At 37.8% G+C, this 24,483-nt stretch overlaps 1 protein-coding gene across 1 annotated transcript in view; it reads right to left on the reverse strand.

The window, feature by feature from the left end:
- Positions 1-6,084: 6,084 nt before the first annotated feature.
- The window catches only part of LOC110959727 (uncharacterized protein C18orf63), a 30,028-nt gene continuing 11,629 nt past the window's right edge, over positions 6,085-24,483 (reverse strand). Inside the window, 3 exon segments of the mRNA XM_051940728.1 lie at positions 6,085-6,690; positions 10,394-10,477; positions 14,139-14,858. Of these exon segments, the coding sequence (XP_051796688.1) occupies positions 6,568-6,690; positions 10,394-10,477; positions 14,139-14,858 (927 nt within the window). The 3' untranslated portion in view covers positions 6,085-6,567.

The raw sequence follows: 24,483 nt of genomic DNA on the forward strand, positions 1-24,483 counted from the left end.
CAGGCCGGGTTGGATTTAAGATATTTAACTCCAAAAATGAGAAAGCGATGAAACAACAGTGACGATAAATGAGTGAACAAACCAGAACCCATTTCATAAAACAAATTATTGTAAACACTAGCAGTTTCGCAACTATTGTAAATATCGACAACTTTTACACTTTACTTTCTCAACCTGTTACACATTAGTTTTCTACATACCTTTATCTCTATCTGTCTATCTCTACTTACTCATATTTCTATCTACCTCTACCTTAATCCCTCTATTTATACTGATCTCTATCATCTATCTCTATTTATCGCTTTCTCTCTTTCTACCTATCTGTTTCTATATCTACCTCTATCTCCATCTTCCTCTACCTATCTGTATCTACTCTATCTCTACCCATGTTTATCTCTATCTACCCCATCTATCTCTATTCACCTCTATCTCTTTCTATCTCTATATAGTTTGCAGTCATTCTGCATCCAGTAGGGATCATTTTGTGCATCAAAATTGTGATTGTATTATGTACCTCTATTTTCCTCTTCCTCTACCTATCTCCATCTATCTGTATCTACTCTCTGCCCATGTCTATCTCTAATTCTTGATCTACCTCTATGTCTATCTACATCCATCTACCTCTATCTCTGAATCTCTACACGTTTATCTCTATCTACCCCATCTATCTCTGTCAACCTCTATCTATTTCTATCTCTATATAGTTTGCAGTCATTCTGCATCCAGTAGGGATCATTTTGTTCGTCAAAGTTGTGATTTTATCTCTTTTACCATTATATTATCTATCTCTATCTCTTAACTTCAACCTTAATTCTTAGGGACAAAATTATAGATATTAAAGTTATTTACAGCAGTCTTGATCATAAAAAACAAATATTCATTAATTTTCAGGATTTTAACCCTTTAAATGCCACTTTGTTTACACCTTAACTCTTGTGTAACACCCCCCCCCACACACACCCCCCCCCCCCACACACACACTTCTTTTTTTTTAAAGTCAGTTGCTTGACAGGCCAAATATGAAATAATGAAATTAGGTTTTAAAGCCAAAATTTCAGAAAAAATATCTGGTTTAATGTGAAAACTTTTGTTCCCCCCTCCCTCCATGAAAATACACACTTTTGTCAAACTTTATACCAAATGTGTGCACACGGCTCACGTTATCAACATTAAAAGGTCAACAATGTGTCCGTTGTTGGGTTAACTTAGCAGGATTTTTTCTGTTGGTTTGTGTCTTTCTGCAGCAATTTTGCATCTAATCAGAGACATTTTGTGGGTCAAAGCTGTAGTTTTTTGTCTGGTTGTATTCAGTTTTATTTGGTTTGGTATTTCTATGATAATGTAGGTCTCTGTAGTTGTATTTTGTGCTTCTTGGTGTTAATTTTGAGTAATGTGTGTCTTTGTAGTTTTGTCTCTATACATCAGTTTTTCATCTATTTGTGTTTATTTTGCATTTTTTTTCTAGATTTGTCTCTTTTTACAGTAACTTTGCATCTAGTGGAGTCATTTGTGGTCATTACAAAGCACAAAAATGTTGCATGGGACTCTAGACCTGCCTTCCAAGTTCCATATTTTTCATTTTTACTTCCTACTGCAGCTTCCCTGCCACTTGTACACAGCTGAAACAAACTACTTTGTCACAGTAATGTGCCTTATGCTTTAACTGCTGCAGCCTGAAGTGTGAAACGTGGTTCAGATCTGTGATGTAACTGTGCAGAGGATCCAGAAGGCACTAAATCTGTTTCTGGCCCGTGTATATATCTATAGTCGATGCTGGAACGGACCCCAGCTTTGGTTTAGTTTTTCCACCTTAAGAGCCTCTCGACTCTGGAGAGCTTTGTGTCACACTCTGCTCCAAACGTCAGCCGATACGTAAACAAAGAGCGTGAAATGATAAAACGGCCGACGGCTCGCGGTGATTTCACCTGCAGGGAATCCGGCCGGACGCACACACGCAGCGAAAGGCTGAAATAATGGAATTCCACAGCGTCCCATAACTCAGGGTAGAGTTTCCTGACCGGGAGGCTATCAAAATGCATGGTGGGAAACGTTGGGCTCCACTCGGAGGCTCATCGACACAGGACACGATAAAACTACACGGAACAACCAACAGCAGGCTGCAGAGACAAACCAAACGTTCACAGGAATAAATGAAAGGCTGATTTACGTAGCAGACTAGACGCAGAAATCATAGTATCCATTAGTAGGAAGTAGCATCCCTAAACTAGTAGCAACAATATGCTACTCACTAGCATCCTTAGGTTAGTTTAGCATCCATGGTTGGGTCACTAGCATCTCTAGACTATTCACTAGCATCCCTTGGTTGGTTGCTAGCATCCTTAGGCTAGTGACTAGCATCCCTAGATTAGTGACTGACATCCATTGGCTAGTCACTAGCAGGCCTCGGTTAGCCACTAGCATTATTAAACAGCAACAACTAATGCTGTAAAAACAAGTGTTGAAACGTGTTGTTTGCTGCTATTTGCAGCTTAGAAAAACATTCTCTGAATAAAACATGAAAATCTGATGAACGCAGCCAAGAACTCTGACTGATGTGAGAAACCAAACTGGAACTCATCAGTCGACAAATGGAGGAATATTTTATAAAATGTCTCAACAACAGCAAAGAGAGGTTTATCATTCTGATTAAAAACACGTCCCGCGTTTCCAGAAACACGTCTTACAGTCTGACTGATGTGACGACTCACAGATGAAGATTTATTTTGAAAAACCTCCTTTCAAAGAAAACAAACAGCCACAAATCTCCCTCCAGTGGTCCAACAACTAATGTTGGTGCGTTTTATTATTCCAGCTAAACTGAGAGCAGATTACATGACTGTCTCATTAAGTGGAGAACTGAGATGTTTACTCTGAACAAATATTTCCCCTCAGAATCACCAGACACGGCAGGATCAGCCATCATCTCAGCTCTGTGTGTTTTAAAACTGATTTGTTTTACTCTTGTTCCCAGGAAGAGATGGATTTGTAGAGTTTACACAAACACAACACGTCAATACCGAACAGAGCCTGCCTTCATCACGTCTCCTGAATAACTGGACAGCAAAAAAAACATTTACTGAAATTCCTTTCAGTTGTTTTTAAGTACTCAGAACGATCATTTCCATCAGTGAATCATCTGTGCAGATATTAGTATGATTACAGTAAATACACAGACTGAAGAGGCTGCTAATCATTAGCATCCCTGGAACAGTCATAGCAACAAATGACTAGTCGCTAACATTCCTGGTTAGTTATTAGCATTCATTAGCTAGTGATTATCCTCCCTAGTTTAGTCACTAGCACTTTTTTCTTCCTCACTAGTATTCCTAGGTGTCATTACTAGCATCTCCAGGCTAGCAACTAGACTCCCTTTGGTTAGTTGCTATCATCCCTTGCCTGCAGATTAGCATCTATGGGCTAGTCACAAGCATCTTGAGGCAAGTCAGTAGCATCCCTTGGTTAGTTGCTAGTATCCTTAGGCTAGTGACTAGCATCTATAGGCAAGCCACTAGCATCCCAAGGCTAGTTGATAGCTTTCCTAAGATAATCACTAGTATCCCTAGGTTAGACTTTAGCATCTATGGGCTAGTTTTTTAGCATACCTTGGTCATTGCTGGTATTCCTTCACTCATGACTAGCATCCCTAGTTTAGTAATTAACATCTGTGGAATATTCACGAACATCTATGAGCTTCTCACCAGCATCCTTGGTTAGGTGCTTGCATCTATAGGATAGTCTCTGGAATATATAGGCTAACCACTAACATAATGGGTAGTCACTGGCCTTCATAGGCTAGTCACTAGCATCCCCTGGTCCGTTGCTAGCATTCTGTGGCTAGTGACTAGCATTCCTAGTTTAGTCACTTGAATCCCCAGCTTAGTCACTAAAATCTATGGGCTAGTTGCTAGCATCCCTAGGCTAACATCTACCATCCATGAGCATTACCAGAATGGAGACTGTTGGGATGTCAGTGATTTAGAAGATGTGGAAACCCCTGTGAGATGGAAACGCTAACATCAGACAACACAAGGCGACATTAGCTCAGATTGAAGCTGAAAACAGCAACAACTTATCCTGTAATTAAATTACTATCGTGATTGTTGACATTGGCAGCAAAAAAAAAAACATTCTCTAAATAAAACATGAAAATCTGATGAACGCAGCCAAGAACTCTGACTGATGTGAGAACCAAACTGGAACTCATCAGTCGACAAATGGAGGAATATTTTATAAAATGTCTCAACAACAGCACAGAGAGGTTTATCATTCTGATTAAAACACGTCCCGCGTTTCCAGAAACACGTCTTACAGTCTGACTGATGTGACGACTCACAGATGAAGATTTATTTTGAAAAACCTCCTTTCAAAGAAAAACAAACAGCCACAAATCTCCCTCCAGTGGTCCAACAACTAATGTTGGTGCGTTTTATTATTCCAGCTAAACAGAGCAGATTACATGACTGTCTCATTAAGTGGAGAACTGAGATGTTTACTCTGAACAAATATTTCCCCTCAGAATCACCAGACACGGCAGGATCAGCCATCATCTCAGCTCTGTGTGTTTTAAAAACTGATTTGTTTTACTCTTGTTCCCAGGAAGAGATGGATTTGTAGAGTTTACACAAACACATCACGTCAACACTGAGCAGAGCCTGCCTTCATCACGTCTCCTGAATAACTGGACAGCAAAAAAAACATTTACTGAAACTACGTTCAGTTGTTTTTAAATACTTAAAACGATCATTTTCCATCAGTGAATCATCTGTGTCGATATTAGCATGATTACAGTAAATACACAGACTGAAGAGGCTGCTAATCTTTAGCAGCTCAGGAATAGTCACTAGCATCTACTGGTTAGTCAGTAGGATCCTTATTAACTAGCATGTCTTAGCTAGCAACTAGCATCCCTGGTTAGTTGCTATCCTTCCTTGGCTTCTGACTAGCATCTATGGGCTAATCACTAGCATGTCTTGGCTAATCACCACCATCCTTTGGATAGTCATTACTAGTCCTAGGCTAGTGGCAGGCAACGATAGCATAATATTTAGCATCCCAAGGCTAATCATTGGCATCCTTAGGGTAGACACTACAATCCTTAGGTTGGTCACTAGCGTTCCTAGGTAAATCACTGGAATCTGTGGGCTAGTCACTAGGATCTCTAGGTTAGCCTCTGATATCCCACAGTTAACCACTATGAACACTAGGTTAGCCACTAGCATCAATAGGCTAGACACCAGAATCATTAGGCTAGTCACTAGCACTGCTGGGTAAATCACTTAGATATATAGACTAGTCACTAGCATTATGAGGCTAGTCACTGCTATCAATAGGCTAATCATTGGCATCCCTTGGCTGGTCCCAAGCAACATTAGGCTAGTCATTAGCATCCCTTGGCTGCTAATCACTAGGATCTCTCGGTTAGCCTCTGACATCCCAATGTTAATCACTATGAACAATAGGCTAGCCACAGACATCACCAGGCTAGTTACTAGCATCAACAGGCTAGCCTCTAGCATAAATAGGTTAGCCAGTAGCATCCCTAAACTAGTCACTAGCGTCAATAGGCAATATGCTAGTTACTAGTATCAATACATTAGCTATCAGCATCCCTAGGCTAGCCACTAGCATCAAGAGGCTCGTTACTAGTATCAAGAGGCTAGCCACTAGCATCAAGAGTCTAGCCACTAGCATCAATAGGCTAGCCACAAGCATCAATAGGCTAGCCACGAGCATCAATAGGCTATCATCAAGAGGCTAACCACTAGCATCAAAAGGCTAGCCACTAGTGTCGATAGGCTAGTTTTAACATCAATAGGCAAGCGAGTAGCATCACTGATTGTACACTAAAGCAAAATTTTACTAAAATCATTTTTCAGGTTTTAATACAATACCTATATTTCCCATTTTCCCATGAATTCATCACCACCTGGTTCATGTAGCAGTTTAGTCTGATTCCTGTGAATAAAATGAGGATAAACCAGATCGTTCAGGTTCATCCTCTGAGGCGATCAATCACCTCTGGTTGGCCCTGCAGACCTAAGACATACAAACAAACCACTGAAGACTTATTAAACCATCTGGCAGCACATTTCAGCTTTTAATCAATCAGTTGTTTTTTTAAATTATCTTTACAGTAAACAAACAGAACTGCACATTCCTGAACAACAATCATTCACATTTTTTGAACAGCACATATTTTACCGACGGTTCAACATGGAATAATTTAAAGCTTCAGGGGAATAAAACTCATTTTTACAGCAGAACCTTGAACCTGCTGCCGTAGAAACATCAGCAGACGTTAAAGAGGAGAAATCACACTTTGAACAAACTAATATGAAACTTCACAACCCAGAAAAATGGAACTGAGGCAACATCAGTGAACCGGAACGAAACAAAAGGAAAAGAAAAACTTCCATCGACTCAGATTTCACTTTGTGGTTTCTCTGAGTCTCTGCTGGACTTTATCTGACGCCAGAATTAACTCTGGAGAAACTTCTCAGTTAGAGGAGATGAAACGACAGATTAGAGTGTGCTTTAGTGTGTGCTTAGTGTGTGTTTTAGTGTGAGTTAGGCCTCAGCCAGGCAGCTCATAACCTTCAGCATCAGATCCTCCTTCTTGTATTTGGCTCCGACAGAAACTCGTCTCTCCTTCAGCCAGAGCATCAGAGTGGCAGAGTTCAGCCTAGACAGCTGGAGGACGACAGGAGGAGAAGAAAGTCAGAAAATCAGAGAAAGATGACAACGGCAGACACGCAGAAGTATAGTATTATTATATAGATTCACCTGAATAATTCAAATATGAAGGCTAAAACCCAACAGTGTAATTATCTACTCTGTAGCATCAAGTTTTTACAAAAGAAGCTGCCTGATGCTAAGGCTAAACTAGGATTTGTAATGCTAACATTAGACTAGGATTCTCATGCTAACACTAAACTAGGATGTTCAAATGCTAACATCAAACTAGGGCTGTGTCCGAAATCGCATACTAACGTACTACTCATACTAAATGTGACGTCAAAATAAGTATGTAGTGCGTTAATACTGGATAGTATGAATAGATTGAGTACGCGAGAAATACCCGGATGTATACTATATCCGGAAAATTTTTAAGTATGCGCGGTGACCACACTAGTAATACTCAACCGCCCCATAATGCTTTGTGAGCTATCCACCAAAATGCAAGCCTCCGCGGGATATGTGGCCGGACCGCGGCGATTTTTATTTTATTTTATGTGGTTAAGTAGTCATCCTAATCACCCCACAGATTTGAGAAATAGGTGTTTTCTGACCAACGTTTTAAATTTGTCAGACGCCTCACAACGTGCTACTGAATGCTAGCAGCTAGTTGCAGCAGCTCGTTTTGCATACAGAACAAGTAGCAGCTACCTCCAGTAGCCTGCAGCTACAACTGAAACGATTCGCATAATCTGACTAATAACTGCATGAGGAGTGCCGGCTTGAAATTGCCACATTAATTATGCTACTGTTTGTTAGCGTAAAATCGACCTGAAGCCGGCATTCAGCCGAGATATTTGATAGCCGTACTTCTGGTTTTGTCGTCGGAGGTTTGAAATGCATTATGGGAAACGGAGTAGTATACTACAGTGTGAACGGTCGGCATTCTAATCATATTTATAGTACGTAGTATACAGTATATACTCATTGAGTATGTAGTATGTAGTACGTTAGTATGCGATTTGGGACACAGCCTAGGATTTTGTAATGCTAACATTAGGCTAGGATTCTCTAACGCTAACACTAAACTAGGATGTTCAAATGCTAATGTCAAACTAGGATTTGTAATGCTAACATTAGGCTAGGATTCTCTAATGCTAACACTAAACTAGGATGTTCAAATGTTAACATCAAACTAGGATTTTGTAATGCTAACATTAGGCTAGGATTCTCTAATGCTAACACTAAACTAGGATGTTCAAATGCTAATGTCAAACTAGGATTTTGTAATGCTAACACTAAAGTAGGATTTTCTAATGCTAACATTAGGCTAGGATTTTCTAATGCTAAGTTAGGATTTTTTAATGCTAACACTGCGCTATGATCAAAATCATGCAACAACATTTTTTTAATTTGTTCCTGATGAGTTAAATTAATGTCAATGTGCAGAAGCTAACATGCTAATATTTACAGCCAGTCGGTTAAACATGCTGGAATGAGACACATTATTCTCCAGCGTCATCTGAGATGTTGGACACGACAGGTGATAAATCAGTCCGTGGGAGGAGAATGCAAACCTCCCAGCCGGCCATCATCACACCTCCATCACCGGCCCACACAACAACAACAAATCACACATCTCCACCGACAGGAGAAAGCAAACAGCAGATTGATGCAGACAGCAGCAGCATCAGGAACAATAACATGTTACAGCAGAGGAGAAAAACTGAAAGACTGGACTGTCAGGATTATTTTCTCCTCCTGATTTTAGAAACTAAACTTTCCAGGTCAACCAATCAGAACGAGCAGCTTCCTCTCAATCCTCCAGGTTGGTTTACGGTTGCAGGAATGAACACGAGTCTTCATGCACTCCCAGTGGATTATGGGTATTATTGAGGGGAGTGTCTCTACAACGACAGCAAAATTCTTACTGTTAGCACCATTTTGCGGCTAATGTAGCTAACATTTCCATTATGTTATGCTATGATACACTATGTTATGACATGCCATACTATTGTGTTGTGCTATGTTATGTTATGCTGCGTTTCGCTGTTAGGTAATGCTATGCTACGTTTTACTTTGCTTTGTTATGATACGCTATTTTATGTTATGCTATGTTCTTAGGCTATGCTATATTATGCTATGCTACATTGTGTTATGTTAAGCTATGTTATGCTACGTTGTTCTGCTATGCTATGTCATGTTATGCTATGCTATATCATTTATGCTATGGTATGTTATGCTATGTTATGTCCTGTTTTGTTATGCTATGCTACATTACATTGTTTTCTTAGGAGAAGCACATTTTACATTTATGCTGATACTGTTTCTGCGTTTGTTTCTAGCTTTAAGGCCTAATTTTCTACTTTTATTTATATTTTAGTTCATATTTTCTACTTACGTTTATATAGTTTTTGCTGTTCATATTTCTGACTTTGAAAGGGAGCAACAAGCAATTCTGATTCAGACTTATCAAGTTATTGATTAACAGTAGATCATTTTGTAAAGATCTTTAGTGTGAAGTTAAAACAAAAAGGCCCTAAATCTACCAGAGAAAAACACTATATATCCCCTAACAACATAAATACTCGCCTCCTTTTCATTTCAGTCTCTGTCAGCTTCACTTAACATCCTGACATCTGTCCTGTTTATTAAAACAAAGTGTAAACGCTGATATTTATCTAGGAAATGTTGCTGCATGGAGCACAAAATAAGACAGAAGAGCTGCAGAACAAAGTGTCCAGCGATGCGCCGGGACACAGTGGAGCTGTAAAACTGATGAATGTTGTTATTAATCTGCTCAGCTCCTCGTGGGCTCCCGCCTCCTCCTCACCATCCATCACTTTAACAGTCCTCGCCCTCCTCCAGATGGATGTTTGCAGGGAACCGACAATGCTGTGTACGCTGTTCATCACGCTAACGCTCTCCAATGCATCACGCTAACGCGCTCGGCCCTCCACAAGGACATTTATGAGGCGGACGCTCGGACATCGAGTGGAAACGCTGGAAATCCATTGTTCTGGAACAAAGCTTTGGCTGCTTCACCTCCTGAACGCTGCAGGTTTCATCCAAACAACACGTGGACGAAGAATTTTCACTCTTTAACAAGATTTAAAACCAACCAAATCTGTTAAAAATCCCACCTGACCTCCTCACAACCACCTGATTCTTCATCTGCAGTACCTTTAGTTCACTTTTCCCAAGTTTCACCTTCATGCTGTGAGTATTTTCAGACTTACAGGTCCTTAAAGTCCACAGAGGAACGGTGCAGGAGCACTGGGAGCAGAGCATCACTGCACCATGAGACGACTTGGTGAAACTTAACTTCACTGAGATTTCCACTGAAAATCAGCCTCATCTTTATGTAAAATAACTTCAGTTTATTTAATACAGCAGAGTTTTATCTTCATACCGTGAGTATTTTGAGACTTACAGACCCTCAAAGGTCCAGAATTATCACTTTTATGGACTTCTTCCATCATTTCTGAGCCTCATCAGGACAGCAGATACACACATGACATTTTAGGAGGAAAAACATGAAAAACTGACACCATCCATCCAAGAAGTCCACTAAAAAGCGATAAACCTGGACCCACCTATATGGACTTGAATGACCTGGAACTCTGCAAATATTCACAGTTTGAAGGCAGAACTCTGCTTCATTAAATAAAGAGACAACGGCAGATGAAGTAGAAAGAAGTGCAGGTGGTCTCCTCACCTGGTTGCTTCGAGCCATTTTCTCCACGTCCACGTCTCGTGCTGCAGATCTGGATTTCTTGGGTTTGACGTCAAAAGTGACCCTCTTAAAAATGACACAGAAACACACCAGAGTAAGTGAGCAGAGCAGAGCAAGGATGGAAACCTGAAGGTCGCTGCTGATGGTACATAACGGTCTGGTTTGTCCAAAAGGGCTCAAAGCATGCTCAAAATGTTCATGTGGAGAAAATCACAGCTACTGGACCAATAAATAAACGCAGCATGGCTCAGAAACAGTGAACAGAGCAGCCAGGTGTTGGAGATCCATCCAGCATGGTGAAACATCTTCTAGTAGATGGAGATCCATTCAGCATGGTGGAACATCTTCTAGTTGTTGGAGATCCATTCAGCATGGTGGAACATCTTCTAGTTGTTGGAGATCCATTCAGCATGGTGGAACATCTTCTAGTTGTTGGAGATACATCCAGCATGGTGGAACATCTTCTAGTTGTTGGAGATCCATCCAGCATGGAGAAACATCTTCTAGTTGTTGGAGATACATCCAGCATGGTGAAACATCTAGTAGATGGAGATCCATCCAGCATGGTGAAACATCTTCTAGTTGTTGGAGATACATCCAGCATGGTGAAACATCTAGTAGATGGAGATCCATTCAGCATGGTGAAACATCTTCTAGTTGTTGGAGATACATTCAGCATGGAGAAACATCTTCTAGTAGATGGAGATCCATCCAGCATGGAGAAACATCTTCTAGTTGTTGGAGATCCATCCAGCATGGAGAAACATCTTCTAGTAGATGGAGATCCATTCAGCATGGTGGAACATCTTCTAGTAGATGGAGATCCATTCAGCATGGTGGAACATCTTCTAGTTGTTGGAGATCCATCCAGCATGGAGAAACATCTTCTAGTTGTTGGAGATACATCCAGCATGGTGAAACATCTAGTAGATGGAGATCCATTCAGCATGGTGAAACATCTTCTTGTTGTTGGAGATACATCCAGCATGGTGAAACATCTAGTAGATGGAGATCCATCCAGCATGGTGAAACATCTTCTAGTTGTTGGAGATCCATCCAGCATGGAGAAACATCTTCTAGTTGTTGGAGATACATCCAGCATGGTGAAACATCTAGTAGATGGAGATCCATTCAGCATGGTGAAACATCTTCTTGTTGTTGGAGATACATCCAGCATGGTGAAACATCTAGTAGATGGAGATCCATCCAGCATGGTGAAACATCTTCTTGTTGTTGTAGATACATCCAGCATGGTGAAACATCTAGTAGATGGAGATCCATCCAGCATGGAGAAACATCTTCTAGTTGTTGGAGATACATCCAGCATGGTGAAACATCTAGTAGATGGAGATCCATTCAGCATGGTGAAACATCTTCAGTAGATGGAGATCCATCCAGCATGGAGAAACATCTTCTAGTTGTTGGAGATCCATCCAGCATGGAGAAACATCTTCTAGTTGTTGGAGATACATCCAGCATGGTGAAACATCTTCTAGTTGTTGGAGATACATCCAGCATGGTGAAACATCTTCTAGTTGTTGGAGATACATCCAGCATGGAGAAACATCTTCTAGTTGTTGGAGATACATCCAGCATGGTGAAACATCTTCTAGTTGTTGGAGATACATCCAGCATGGAGAAACATCTTCTAGTTGTTGGAGATCCATCCAGCATGGAGAAACATCTTTCTACACTGCAAAAACTCAAAATCTTACCAAGTCTATTTGTCTTATTTTTAGTCAAAATGTCTCATCCCACTTGACTTTAGATAAATTCACTTAAGTGACATTCTAGCAAGATGGACGGACTTGTATTAAGGCAACGCATCTTAAATATCTCGTCAAGTCAAACAATTTTCAAGTTATCTTGTTTAACCCGTGTGTCGTCCTGCGAGTCAAATTGACCCGTTTTAAAGTTTGAAAATGTGGGGAAAAAATATATTTTCACAGTGAACCCTTTTACATGTTCAACATTTTTTGGGAAATTTTTGAACATTTTTTGATGGAAAAAAGAAACGTTAAAAAAAAAGAAGTTTCTTTAAGAACATTCGTGAAAAAAATCAACCAAAATCCAGCGAATTTCGCTGGATTTTGGTTGATTTTTTTCACGAATGTTCTTAAAGAAAATATTAAAGTTTCACTGATAGATGTGTAATCACTTTAGACATTGTTAGGATTTTTTTTGAAGATTTTTATTTATTCTTTAAATAAAAATATTTGCAATTCTATTTCTGTATTTATTAAAAAAAATTTCTTGCCAAATTTGGGGATTTTTTTTAAATAAAAGGGAAACTTTTAAGGAATTTTCCTCCTGAAGATTTTGCAAATTTTTATATATTTGGGGAATTTTTTGCTGAATTTTTGGATTTTTGTCAGACAGGGCAAAATATTTTTTTGGTGCCATAAATGAGGACAACAGGAGGCTTGACAATCCTGGTAAAATAGAGCTGAAAATAAGTCTAATTTTAAGATCTCAATATTCTAAATATCTTATTTCAAGAAATGTTATGAAGCCATTTTTCACTTGTTCTATTGGCAGATTTTTTTACACTTATTTCAAGGTAAAGTTCCTTGAAATAAGTTTTTTTTTTCTTGTTTTTAGAGGAGCATTTTTTCCAGTGTACAGATGATGAGCAGACGACTATGAAAAGGATTGTAAAGGTAGAAAAATATAAACATACATTAGTTTGTATTTTATTTTCCAGTGTTGGTAACATCTGGGGAACCTCAGAAAAATGCTGGACATGTTAATTATGTTTTTTTTTAATACTTGTAAAATAAATCATTGAAGAAACTCTGCTGTGTCCAGCTAACAGAAGACATTTCTGAGCAGTTCTTCATGGTTGTTCTGCTTCCACAGAGCTGCAGGACTTTATGTTGCAGTGAAAAAATGAATAAAACCGTGAAGAAAAACGTGACAGGAGCAAAGAGGCTGCTGCTGCTTGGAGTTCCACTCATGAAGATAAACAAATAAATTGAACCACTAAAAGTTAGTAGAGGCCAGAAACCTAAAGAGAACTCCTTTAAAGTTGTAATGAATTTTAATTTACCGACTGGACTCACCTTTTTGCTGCTGCTGGATGTGTTGTCATTGGAGATGTTAGCAAAATGTCACAGGTTAAGTTGCTGTTTCAGGGTAATTTTGGCTCTTTTTGCAAATTTTTTTTTTTGCCGAATTTGAGTTTTTGTTATAATTTCACCTGTTCTCAGTGTTTTTCCTGGCATTTTTTTAACCTTTCAGGGTAGTTTTGCCTCTTTTCGTGGTGATTTTGTGTCTATTTCTGGTTATTTTGGATGTTTTTTGTGCCAAATTTCAGTTTTTGTTGCAGTTTCACGTGTTTTGGGGTCGTTTTGGTCCATTTTGTGGTGATTTTGGGTGTTTTTCCTGCATATTTGAACCTTTCAAGGTAGTTTTGGCTCTTTAAGGGGTGATTCTTTCCGGTTTTGTGGTTATTTTGTATGGTTTTTGCGCCAAATTTGAGTTTTTGTTGCAATTTCACGTTTTGTGGTCGCTTTGGTCCATTTTGTGGTGATTTGTTACTTTTTGTGGTGATTTTGGGTGTTTTTCCTGCACATTTGAACCTTTCCTGGTAGTTTTGGCTCTTTAAGGGGTGATTCTTTCCGGTTTTGTGGTTATTTTGTATGGTTTTTGCGCCAAATTTGAGTTTTTGTTGCAGTTTCACCTGCTTTGTGGTAGTTTTGGTCCTTAATTTACCGACCGGACTCACCCTTTTGCTGCTGCTGGACGTGCTCTCGTTGGAGACGTCAGCTGATGTCACAGGTTGAGTTGCTGGTTGTTGTTCTGTTGCTTTTTCCTGCGTTTCCCTGGCAACCTGCTGGGCGTTTCTGGAGCTGGACTCGGGTTTGATCCGGACCTCCGGCTTCAGAACGACGAGGCTCGGTTTGGGCCTGGAAGCAGGACTGAGGCTGGAGATGCGTTTGACTTTGGGCTGACGGTTGAAGTTTGGAACGGTTGGTGGAGGACGAGTCGGGATGGACGGAGGAGGAAGAGGAGGAGCAGTGGGAGTCTTCTTACCGACGGCCGGTAGCGTCACCCTCGGTGCTGCTCTGCTCAGCTGCTCCCTCTGCTCCTGGAGCCTCAGCAGGGCGACGCTGACGTGACGAGACGGAGTTTTGTTCCTGAAGATGGGAACCAGTTTGGGAGGAGGGTTTACTGGAGGAGGAGGAGGAGGAGGGAGAACCGAGGAGGAGGAGGAGGTGAGGGATGAAGCCGGCTGGAAGAGCGGCAGGAAAGTCTGCGTCGCTCTGCTCTGAAATCCACTTCCATGACACACAGCTCCACCCTGCTGGGAGACGGGGGTCCAGGACGGCGGCTGAGACCCAAAGGAGGGCCTCTGGGGCTGGGCAGGAGGAGGAGCAGGGAGCTGGGAGAGGACCGGCCTGGTGGAGGTGGAGGTGGAGGGGTTGATCTGCTCAGCGTCCAACACCTGAGGAGGCCAGAAAATTAAGAACAATAAAAAATAAAACAATTTTAGCTAAAATATTTGGAATATTGTACAGGTTTTCCCTGTTTAAGAGAATCAACCATTAAAACACAGAAAAAAAGGTTTAAAAAAGGAAAGCAAAAAGAAAAATCAACCATTAAAACACAGAAAAAAGTTTTTTAAAAAAGGAAAGAAAAAAAGAAAAATAAACCATTAAAACACAGAAAAAAGTTTTTTTTAAAAAGGAAAGAAAAAAAGAAAAATCAACCATTAAAACACAGAAAAAAGTTTTTTTAAAAAAGGAAAGAAAAAAAGAAAAATCAACAATTAAAACACAGAAAAAAGTTTTTTTTAAAAAGGAAAGAAAAAAAGAAAAATCAACCATTAAAACACAGAAAAAAGTTTAAAAAAGGAAAGAAAAAAGAAAAATCAACCATTAAAACACAGAATAAAGTTTTTTTTAAAAAAGGAAAGCAAAAAGAAAAATCAACAATTAAAACACAGAAAAAAGTTTTTTTTAAAAAGGAAAGAAAAAAAGAAAAATCAACCATTAAAACACAGAAAAAAGTTTTTTTAAAAGGAAAGAAAAAAAGAAAAATCAACCATTAAAACACAGAAAAAAGTTTTTTTAAAAAAGGAAAGAAAAAAAGAAAAATCAACCATTAAAACACAGAAAAAAAGTTTAAAAAAGAAAAAAGAAAAATCAACCATTCAAACACAGAATAAAGTTTTTTTAAAAAAGGAAAAAAAATCAACCATTAAAATACAGAAAAGTTTTTTAAAAAAGAAAAATCAACCATTAAAACATAGAAAAAAGCAAAGAAAAGAGAAAAATCAACCATTAAAACACAGAAAAAAGGACAGAAAAAAAAATCTACCGTTAAAACTGATGAAATCTGTACTTTTGTAAATAACTCTTTTACAGTAAAGTTGCACATTTTTACAACAATAAAATCAGCAAAACCAGAGCTTTTTTATTTTTTGAAAATTGGGTGAATAATATTTTTACGTTTCCCAATTTTGTTAAATTCTAGTTAATATCTAGTAAATTTATCAAAAAAGCAAAAATCACTGAAAAATATACACTCAAGCTTTTTACAGTATTTATTTATTTTACAGTTAATAGCCGTTATTTGAAAGAAAAATTGTTTATTAAGGATTAAAAATGTATCCGTGTTCCTTAAATGGTCATTTGTTGTTTTTAAATGTTTGATCTAAAATATTTTTTTTGTCAGAAAGGATACTCAGTATATAGGAAATACTAATTTGTTCTTCTCAGACACTAAAGGAAGCAGAATTTAAACTCTTACTTCAGGATTCTTTCCATTTCATCCAACAGCGCAGCCATAAAAACCAGATTTAATGAAGTAAAACTTTCAAGGAATCCACTAAACACTGACGTAAAACAAACTATTTGTCCACCAGAACTCCTGAATCTTTGACGTTCTTTTAAATAATTCTGATTAAACTCACAGCAAACGCAGCAGAATTAAAGCTGAAATGAGAACAGAAGCTCTGAGGCTGAACAGGAACCAGGTGGTGATCTGATCAGAGAACCAGAAACAGGTGAGCTGACAGGAAGTAGGAGGAGACTGAGGACACCTGGTGGACAGGTGGAGAACAGCAGCAGATAAAAGAAAACTCCCTGACAGCATCACTGACCACGTCTCAGTTATTCTGGATGATTTCTGAGTTATTTTGAACAAGTTTCACCGCATTCTGGACAATTTTTGCATCATTTTAGACATTATTGAAGTAATTCTGGATGATTTTTAGAACACTCTGAACAGGTTTCGTGTCATTTTGGACAATATTTGAATAATTTTGCACCGGTTTTGTGTCATCTGGGACATTTTTGAGTCTTTCGAGCAGGCTTCACAACATTTTTTTTTACACTTTTTGAGTTATTTTGAAAAGGTTTATGTTTTTGTATGTGTTTGGTACAATATTTGAACAATTTTGCACATTTTGTGACATTTTGGACCACTTTTGAGTCACTTTGGACCACTTTTGAGTCACTTTGGACCACTTTTGAGTCATTTTGGGCCATTTTTGAGTCAGTTTGGACCACTTTTCAGTCATTTTGGGCAATTTTTCATTCATTTTGGACCACTTTTGAGTTATTTTGGGCCATTTTTCATTCACTTTGGACCACTTTTGAGTCACTTTGGACCACTTTTGAGTCACTTTGGACCACTTTTGAGTCATTTTGGGCCATTTTTGAGTCAGTTTGGACCACTTTTCAGTCATTTTGGGCAATTTTTCATTCATTTTGGACCACTTTTGAGTCATTTTGGGCCATTTTTCATTCACTTTGGACCACTTTTGAGTCACTTTGGACCACTTTTGAGTCATTTTGGGCCACTTTTGAGTCAGTTTGGACCACTTTTGAGTCATTTTGGGCCATTTTTCATTCACTTTGGACCACTTTTGAGTCACTTTGGACCACTTTTGAGTCATTTTGGGCCACTTTTGAGTCACTTTGGACCACTTTTGAGTCATTTTGGGCAATTTTTCATTCATTTTGGACCACTTTTGAGTCATTTTGTGCCATTTTTCATTCATTTTGGACCACTTTTGAGTCATTTTGGACCACTTTTGAGTCATTTTGGGCCATTTTTCATTCACTTTGGACCACTTTTGAGTCATTTTGGACAACTTTTGAGTCATTTTGGACCATTTTTGAGGAATTGTGGACAGATTCTTTCTCATTTTGGACAACTTTTGAGTCATTAAGTCATTTTGGACAGGCTTTGTGTATTTTGGACATTTTCTGAGTCATTCTGAGCAGGTTTCACCACATTTTGGACAGTATTTCAAGTGTTCCAGACATTTTTAAGCCATTTTGGATAAAGTGTAAGTCATTCTGGATGATTTATGAAACACTTTGAGTAGGTTTATATAAGTTTGGACCATATTTGAATAATTTTGCACAGGTTTCGTGTCATTTTGAAAGATTTTTGGGTCATTTTGGACAAGATTCACAGCTGGATTTTTTTGTTGCATTTTTCAGTTTTGAATAGGATTATTAATAATAGGTTTAATAATAATTTTTGAGTCATTCTGGACCATTTTGAGTCGCTTTGGACCACTTTTGAGTCATTTTGGGCCATTTTTCATTCATTTTGGACCACTTTTGAGTCATTTTGGGCCATTTTTCATTCATTTTGGACCACTTTTGAGTAATTTTGGACCACTTTTGAGTCGTTTTGGGCCATTTTTCATTCATTTTGGACCACTTTTGAGTAATTTTGGACCACTTTTGAGTCGTTTTGGACCACTTTTGAGTCATTTTGTGCCATTTTTCATTCACTTTGGACCACTTTTGAGTCATTTTGGGCCATTTTTCATTCACTTTGGACCACTTTTGAGTCATTTTGGGCCATTTTTCATTCATTTTGGACCACTTTTGAGTCATTTTGGACCACTTTTGAGTCATTTTGGGCCATTTTTCATTCACTTTGGACCACTTTTGAGTCATTTTGGGCCATTTTTCATTCATTTTGGACCACTTTTGAGTCATTTTGGACCACTTTTGAGTCGTTTTGGGCCATTTTTCATTCATTTTGGACCACTTTTGAGTCATTTTGGACCATTTTGAGTCATTTTGGACCATTTTTCATTCACTTTGGACCACTTTTGAGTCATTTTGGGCCATTTTTCATTCACTTTGGACCACTTTTGAGTCACTTTGGACCACTTTTGAGTCATTTTGGGCCACTTTTGAGTCACTTTGGACCACTTTTGAGTCATTTTGGGCAATTTTTCATTCATTTTGGACCACTTTTGAGTCATTTTGTGCCATTTTTCATTCATTTTGGACCACTTTTGAGTCATTTTGGACCACTTTTGAGTCATTTTGGGCCATTTTTCATTCACTTTGGACCACTTTTGAGTCATTTTGGACAACTTTTGAGTCATTTTGGACCATTTTTGAGGAATTGTGGACAGATTCTTTCTCATTTTGGACAACTTTTGAGTCATTAAGTCATTTTGGACAGGCTTTGTGTATTTTGGACATTTTCTGAGTCATTCTGAGCAGGTTTCACCACATTTTGGACAGTATTTCAAGTGTTCCAGACATTTTTAAGCCATTTTGGATAAAGTGTAAGTCATTCTGGATGATTTATGAAACACTTTGAGTAGGTTTATATAAGTTTGGACCATATTTGAATAATTTTGCACAGGTTTCGTGTCATTTTGAAAGATTTTTGGGTCATTTTGGACAAGATTCACAGCTGGATTTTTTTGTTGCATTTTTCAGTTTTGAATAGGATTATTAATAATAGGTTTAATAATAATTTTTGAGTCATTCTGGACCATTTTGAGTCGCTTTGGACCACTTTTGAGTCATTTTGGGCCATTTTTCATTCATTTTGGACCACTTTTGAGTCATTTTGGGCCATTTTTCATTCATTTTGGACCACTTTTGAGTAATTTTGGACCACTTTTGAGTCGTTTTGGGCCATTTTTCATTCATTTTGGACCACTTTTGAGTAATTTTGGACCACTTTTGAGTCGTTTTGGACCACTTTTGAGTCATTTTGTGCCACTTTTGAGTCATTTTGGACCACTTTTGAGTCATTTTGGGCCATTTTTCATTCACTTTGGACCACTTTTGAGTCATTTTGGGCCATTTTTCATTCATTTTGGACCACTTTTGAGTCATTTTGGACCACTTTTGAGTCATTTTGGGCCATTTTTCATTCACTTTGGACCACTTTTGAGTCATTTTGGGCCATTTTTCATTCATTTTGGACCACTTTTGAGTCATTTTGGACCACTTTTGAGTCGTTTTGGGCCATTTTTCATTCATTTTGGACCACTTTTGAGTCATTTTGGACCATTTTGAGTCATTTTGGACCATTTTTCATTCACTTTGGACCACTTTTGAGTCATTTTGGGCCATTTTTCATTCATTTTGGACCACTTTTGAGTAATTTTGGACCACTTTTGAGTCGTTTTGGGCCATTTTTCATTCATTTTGGACCATTTTTGAGTCATTTTGGACCATTTTTGAGTCATTCTGAACAGGTTTTTATCCCATTTTGGATGATTTTCAGTCATTTTGAACAACTGTGGACAGAGTTCATCTCATTATGGATCATATGCGACAATATTTAAGTCATTCTTGACAATTCTTTAGTCCTTTTTTAAGTCATTTTAGACTATGTTTGAGTCATTTTGCACAGCTTTCATCGTTGGTTCTAGCTGTGGAGTCGTACTGGACAGATTTCAGTCTGCAAAATGTGGTGAAAATAAATCAGAAGTTCTCCAAAATAGACACAAGAACTGTATTCTAGCTGGCTCTCACAACGTTTGACAGACTTCAGCTTCTCCCACTCAGCTCAGTCTACAGAGACTTTTACAGCTTTTCTCTTCTTCTACTGAGCACCATAAATATTTTAGTTTTATTCTGTGAGAACTGAATCGATCTCGGCGGGTGTTTTATCGCCGAGGGTTTCTCCAGGCTGATAAAATACTCTTCGGCTGCACCGGGTGAATAAGAAACACCTCTTTCCCCTCGACATGAGAAATAGCTTTAATTCCAGCTGCTTCGTTGCGCTTCATTGGCTGGTTTCAGCTTAGACTTCGCCGAGGGTTTGGAGCTGCTCAGGGAACTGGAAGTGAATGAACACGATTATTAAAACTATTAAATGCTAACAGAGATGTTTCACTCTGATCTCGTGGGAGAAAAACCACGTGGAAATGAGAAAAAAGTCATCTGTTCTTCATAAAGTGCATTTTATCTGCAGAAAGGCTTCTTCACGCGATGATGAACGACTGTCAACCTGCTGCCCTGAAGATGAGTAACGCTGGCTATCGTCTTTATGAAGAGAGGCAGAGCTTTTCATTGGCTGCCAGGATGAAGACGTGCATCCCCAACACTTTTCTTTTTAATCAGAAATAACCTCTGGACGCACACCAACATCTGTACCAGGAAAATTCATCCCTCGGCTTCGCTCATAAAACCGCTGCTGAGGATTTTACAACGTGGGAAATGTCTTTTATAAAATATTCTGCATAAAACAGCGAGAGAGTGAGAAAACAGACAAAGAAGCAGAGCTGTAGTCAAACGAGTTCAGCACATCAGAGGCACAGAAATGTAGTCTCACTGAGTATTACTGACAAAAATCCTTCAAAATGACAAAAAATAATGGTCAAAATAAAGCAAGAATAGTTCAAAATTAATCAAAAATCGTTCAAAAGAATCAAAGTGATTCAAAATAAAACAACAGCCGTTAAAAACGAATCAAAAATCATTCAAAGTAAGTCACAAATTCTTCAAAATGACTCAAAATTTGGTCAAAATCAGTCAAAAATTCTCCAAAATTAATGAAAATGTGGTCAAAAAAGTCCAAAAATCTCAAAGATGACTCAAAATTTTGTCCAAATAAATCAAAAGTCGTCCAACGTGACTCAAATTGTGGTCAAAGCAAGCTAAAAAATCTCCAAAATTATTCAAAAATTTGCCAAATTAGGTAAAAAATTCTCCAAAATGAATCAAAATGTGGTCAAAATATCAGAAGTTCCGATAAGGTCAGAAGGTGCCTTTGGTCCGACATTAATATATAAGTTAAATCAGAACAAAATCAGAGAAAGAATCACTGTTTTTATTTGTGCTTGAATGAAGTAAAGAATCTAAATGGTGTTTTTGTTGTTTTCTTAAAGAGTCTGGATGAAGTTGTGGTTTGTTTACACAAGAAAAATATCTCTGAAGAAAACCAGATATCTCTAAAGAAAACCCAGATAATTCTGAAGAAAACCCAGATAATTCTAAAGAAAACCAGATAATTCTGAAGAAAACCCAGATATATCTAAAGAAAACCCAGATAATTCTGAAGAAAACCCAGATAATTCTGAAGAAAACCAGATAATTCTGAAGAAAACCAGATAATTCTGAAGAAAACCCAGATATGTCTGAAGAAAACCCAGATAATTCTGAAGAAAACCAGATAATTCTGAAGAAAACCCAGATATGTCTGAAGAAAACCCAGATAATTCTGAAGAAAACCCAGATATGTCTGAAGAAAACCCAGATATGTCTGAAGAAAACCCAGATAATTCTGAAGAAAACCCAGATATGTCTGAAGAAAACCCAGATAATTCTGAAGAAAACCCAGATAATTCTGAAGAAAACCAGATAATTCTGAAGAAAACCCAGATAATTCTAAAGAAAACCAGATAATTCTGAAGAAAACCCAGATATGTCTAAAGAAAACCAGATAATTCTGAAGAAAACCCAGATAATTCTGAAGAAAACCCAGATATGTCTAAAGAAAACCAGATAATTCTGAAGAAAACCCAGATAATTCTGAAGAAAACCCAGATATGTCTAAAGAAAACCAGATAATTCTGAAGAAAACCCAGATATCTCTGAAGAAAACCCAGATAATTCTGAAGAAAACCAGATATCTCTAAAGAAAACCCAGATAATTCTGAAGAAAACCCAGATATGTCTAAAGAAAACCAGATAATTCTGAAGAAAACCAGATAATTCTGAAGAAAACCCAGATATCTCTGAAGAAAACCCAGATAATTCTGAAGAAAACCAGATAATTCTGAAGAAAACCCAGATAATTCTGAAGAAAACCCAGATATGTCTAAAGAAAACCAGATAATTCTGAAGAAAACCAGATAATTCTAAAGAAAACCAGATAATTCTGAAGAAAACCCAGATATGTCTAAAGAAAACCCAGATATCTCTGAAGAAAACCCAGATAATTCTGAAGAAAACCCAGATATCTCTGAAGAAAACCCAGATAATTCTGAAGAAAACCCAGATAATTCTGAAGAAAACCCAGATATCTCTGAAGAAAACCCAGATAATTCTGAAGAAAACCAGATATCTCTAAAGAAAACCCAGATAATTCTGAAGAAAACCCAGATATGTCTAAAGAAAACCAGATAATTCTGAAGAAAACCAGATAATTCTGAAGAAAACCCAGATAATTCTGAAGAAAACCAGATAATTCTGAAGAAAACCCAGATATCTCTGAAGAAAACCCAGATAATTCTGAAGAAAACCAGATATCTCTAAAGAAAACCCAGATAATTCTGAAGAAAACCCAGATATGTCTAAAGAAAACCAGATAATTCTGAAGAAAACCAGATAATTCTGAAGAAAACCCAGATATCTCTGAAGAAAACCCAGATAATTCTGAAGAAAACCAGATAATTCTGAAGAAAACCCAGATAATTCTGAAGAAAACCCAGATATGTCTAAAGAAAACCAGATAATTCTGAAGAAAACCAGATAATTCTAAAGAAAACCAGATAATTCTGAAGAAAACCCAGATATGTCTAAAGAAAACCCAGATATCTCTGAAGAAAACCCAGATAATTCTGAAGAAAACCCAGATATCTCTGAAGAAAACCCAGATAATTCTGAAGAAAACCCAGATATCTCTGAAGAAAACCCAGATAATTCTGAAGAAAACCCAGATATGTCTAAAGAAAACCAGATAATTCTGAAGAAAACCCAGATATCTCTGAAGAAAACCCAGATAATTCTGAAGAAAACCCAGATATGTCTAAAGAAAACCCAGATATGTCTAAAGAAAACCAGATAATTCTGAAGAAAACCCAGATATCTCTGAAGAAAACCCAGATAATTCTGAAGAAAACCCAGATATCTCTGAAGAAAACCCAGATAATTCTGAAGAAAACCCAGATATGTCTAAAGAAAACCAGATAATTCTGAAGAAAACCAGATAATTCTAAAGAAAACCAGATAATTCTGAAGAAAACCCAGATATGTCTAAAGAAAACCCAGATATCTCTGAAGAAAACCCAGATAATTCTGAAGAAAACCCAGATATCTCTGAAGAAAACCCAGATACTTCTGAAGAAAACCCAGATAATTCTGAAGAAAACCCAGATATGTCTAAAGAAAACCAGATAATTCTGAAGAAAACCCAGATATGTCTAAAGAAAACCCAGATATGTCTGAAGAAAACCCAGATAATTCTGAAGAAAACCCAGATATGTCTAAAGAAAACCCAGATATGTCTAAAGAAAACCCAGATATCTCTAAAGAAACCAGATAATTCTGAAGAAAACCCAGATATGTCTAAAGAAAACCCAGATATGTCTAAAGAAAACCCAGATAATTCTGAAGAAAACCCAGATATGTCTAAAGAAAACCAGATAATTCTGAAGAAAACCCAGATATCTCTGAAGAAAACCCAGATAATTCTGAAGAAAACCAGATAATTCTGAAGAAAACCCAGATAATTCTGAAGAAAACCCAGATAATTCTGAAGAAAACCAGATAATTCTAAAGAAAACCAGATAATTCTGAAGAAAACCCAGATATGTCTAAAGAAAACCCAGATATCTCTGAAGAAAACCCAGATAATTCTGAAGAAAACCCAGATATCTCTGAAGAAAACCCAGATAATTCTGAAGAAAACCCAGATATGTCTAAAGAAAACCCAGATATCTCTAAAGAAAACCAGATAATTCTGAAGAAAACCCAGATATGTCTAAAGAAAACCCAGATATGTCTAAAGAAAACCCAGATAATTCTGAAGAAAACCCAGATAATTCTGAAGAAAACCCAGATATGTCTAAAGAAAACCCAGATATGTCTAAAGAAAACCCAGATATCTCTAAAGAAAACCCA

The sequence above is a fragment of the Acanthochromis polyacanthus genome, chromosome 20 (genome assembly GCF_021347895.1).
Source record: "Acanthochromis polyacanthus isolate Apoly-LR-REF ecotype Palm Island chromosome 20, KAUST_Apoly_ChrSc, whole genome shotgun sequence".
Lineage (NCBI taxonomy): Eukaryota > Metazoa > Chordata > Actinopteri > Pomacentridae > Acanthochromis > Acanthochromis polyacanthus.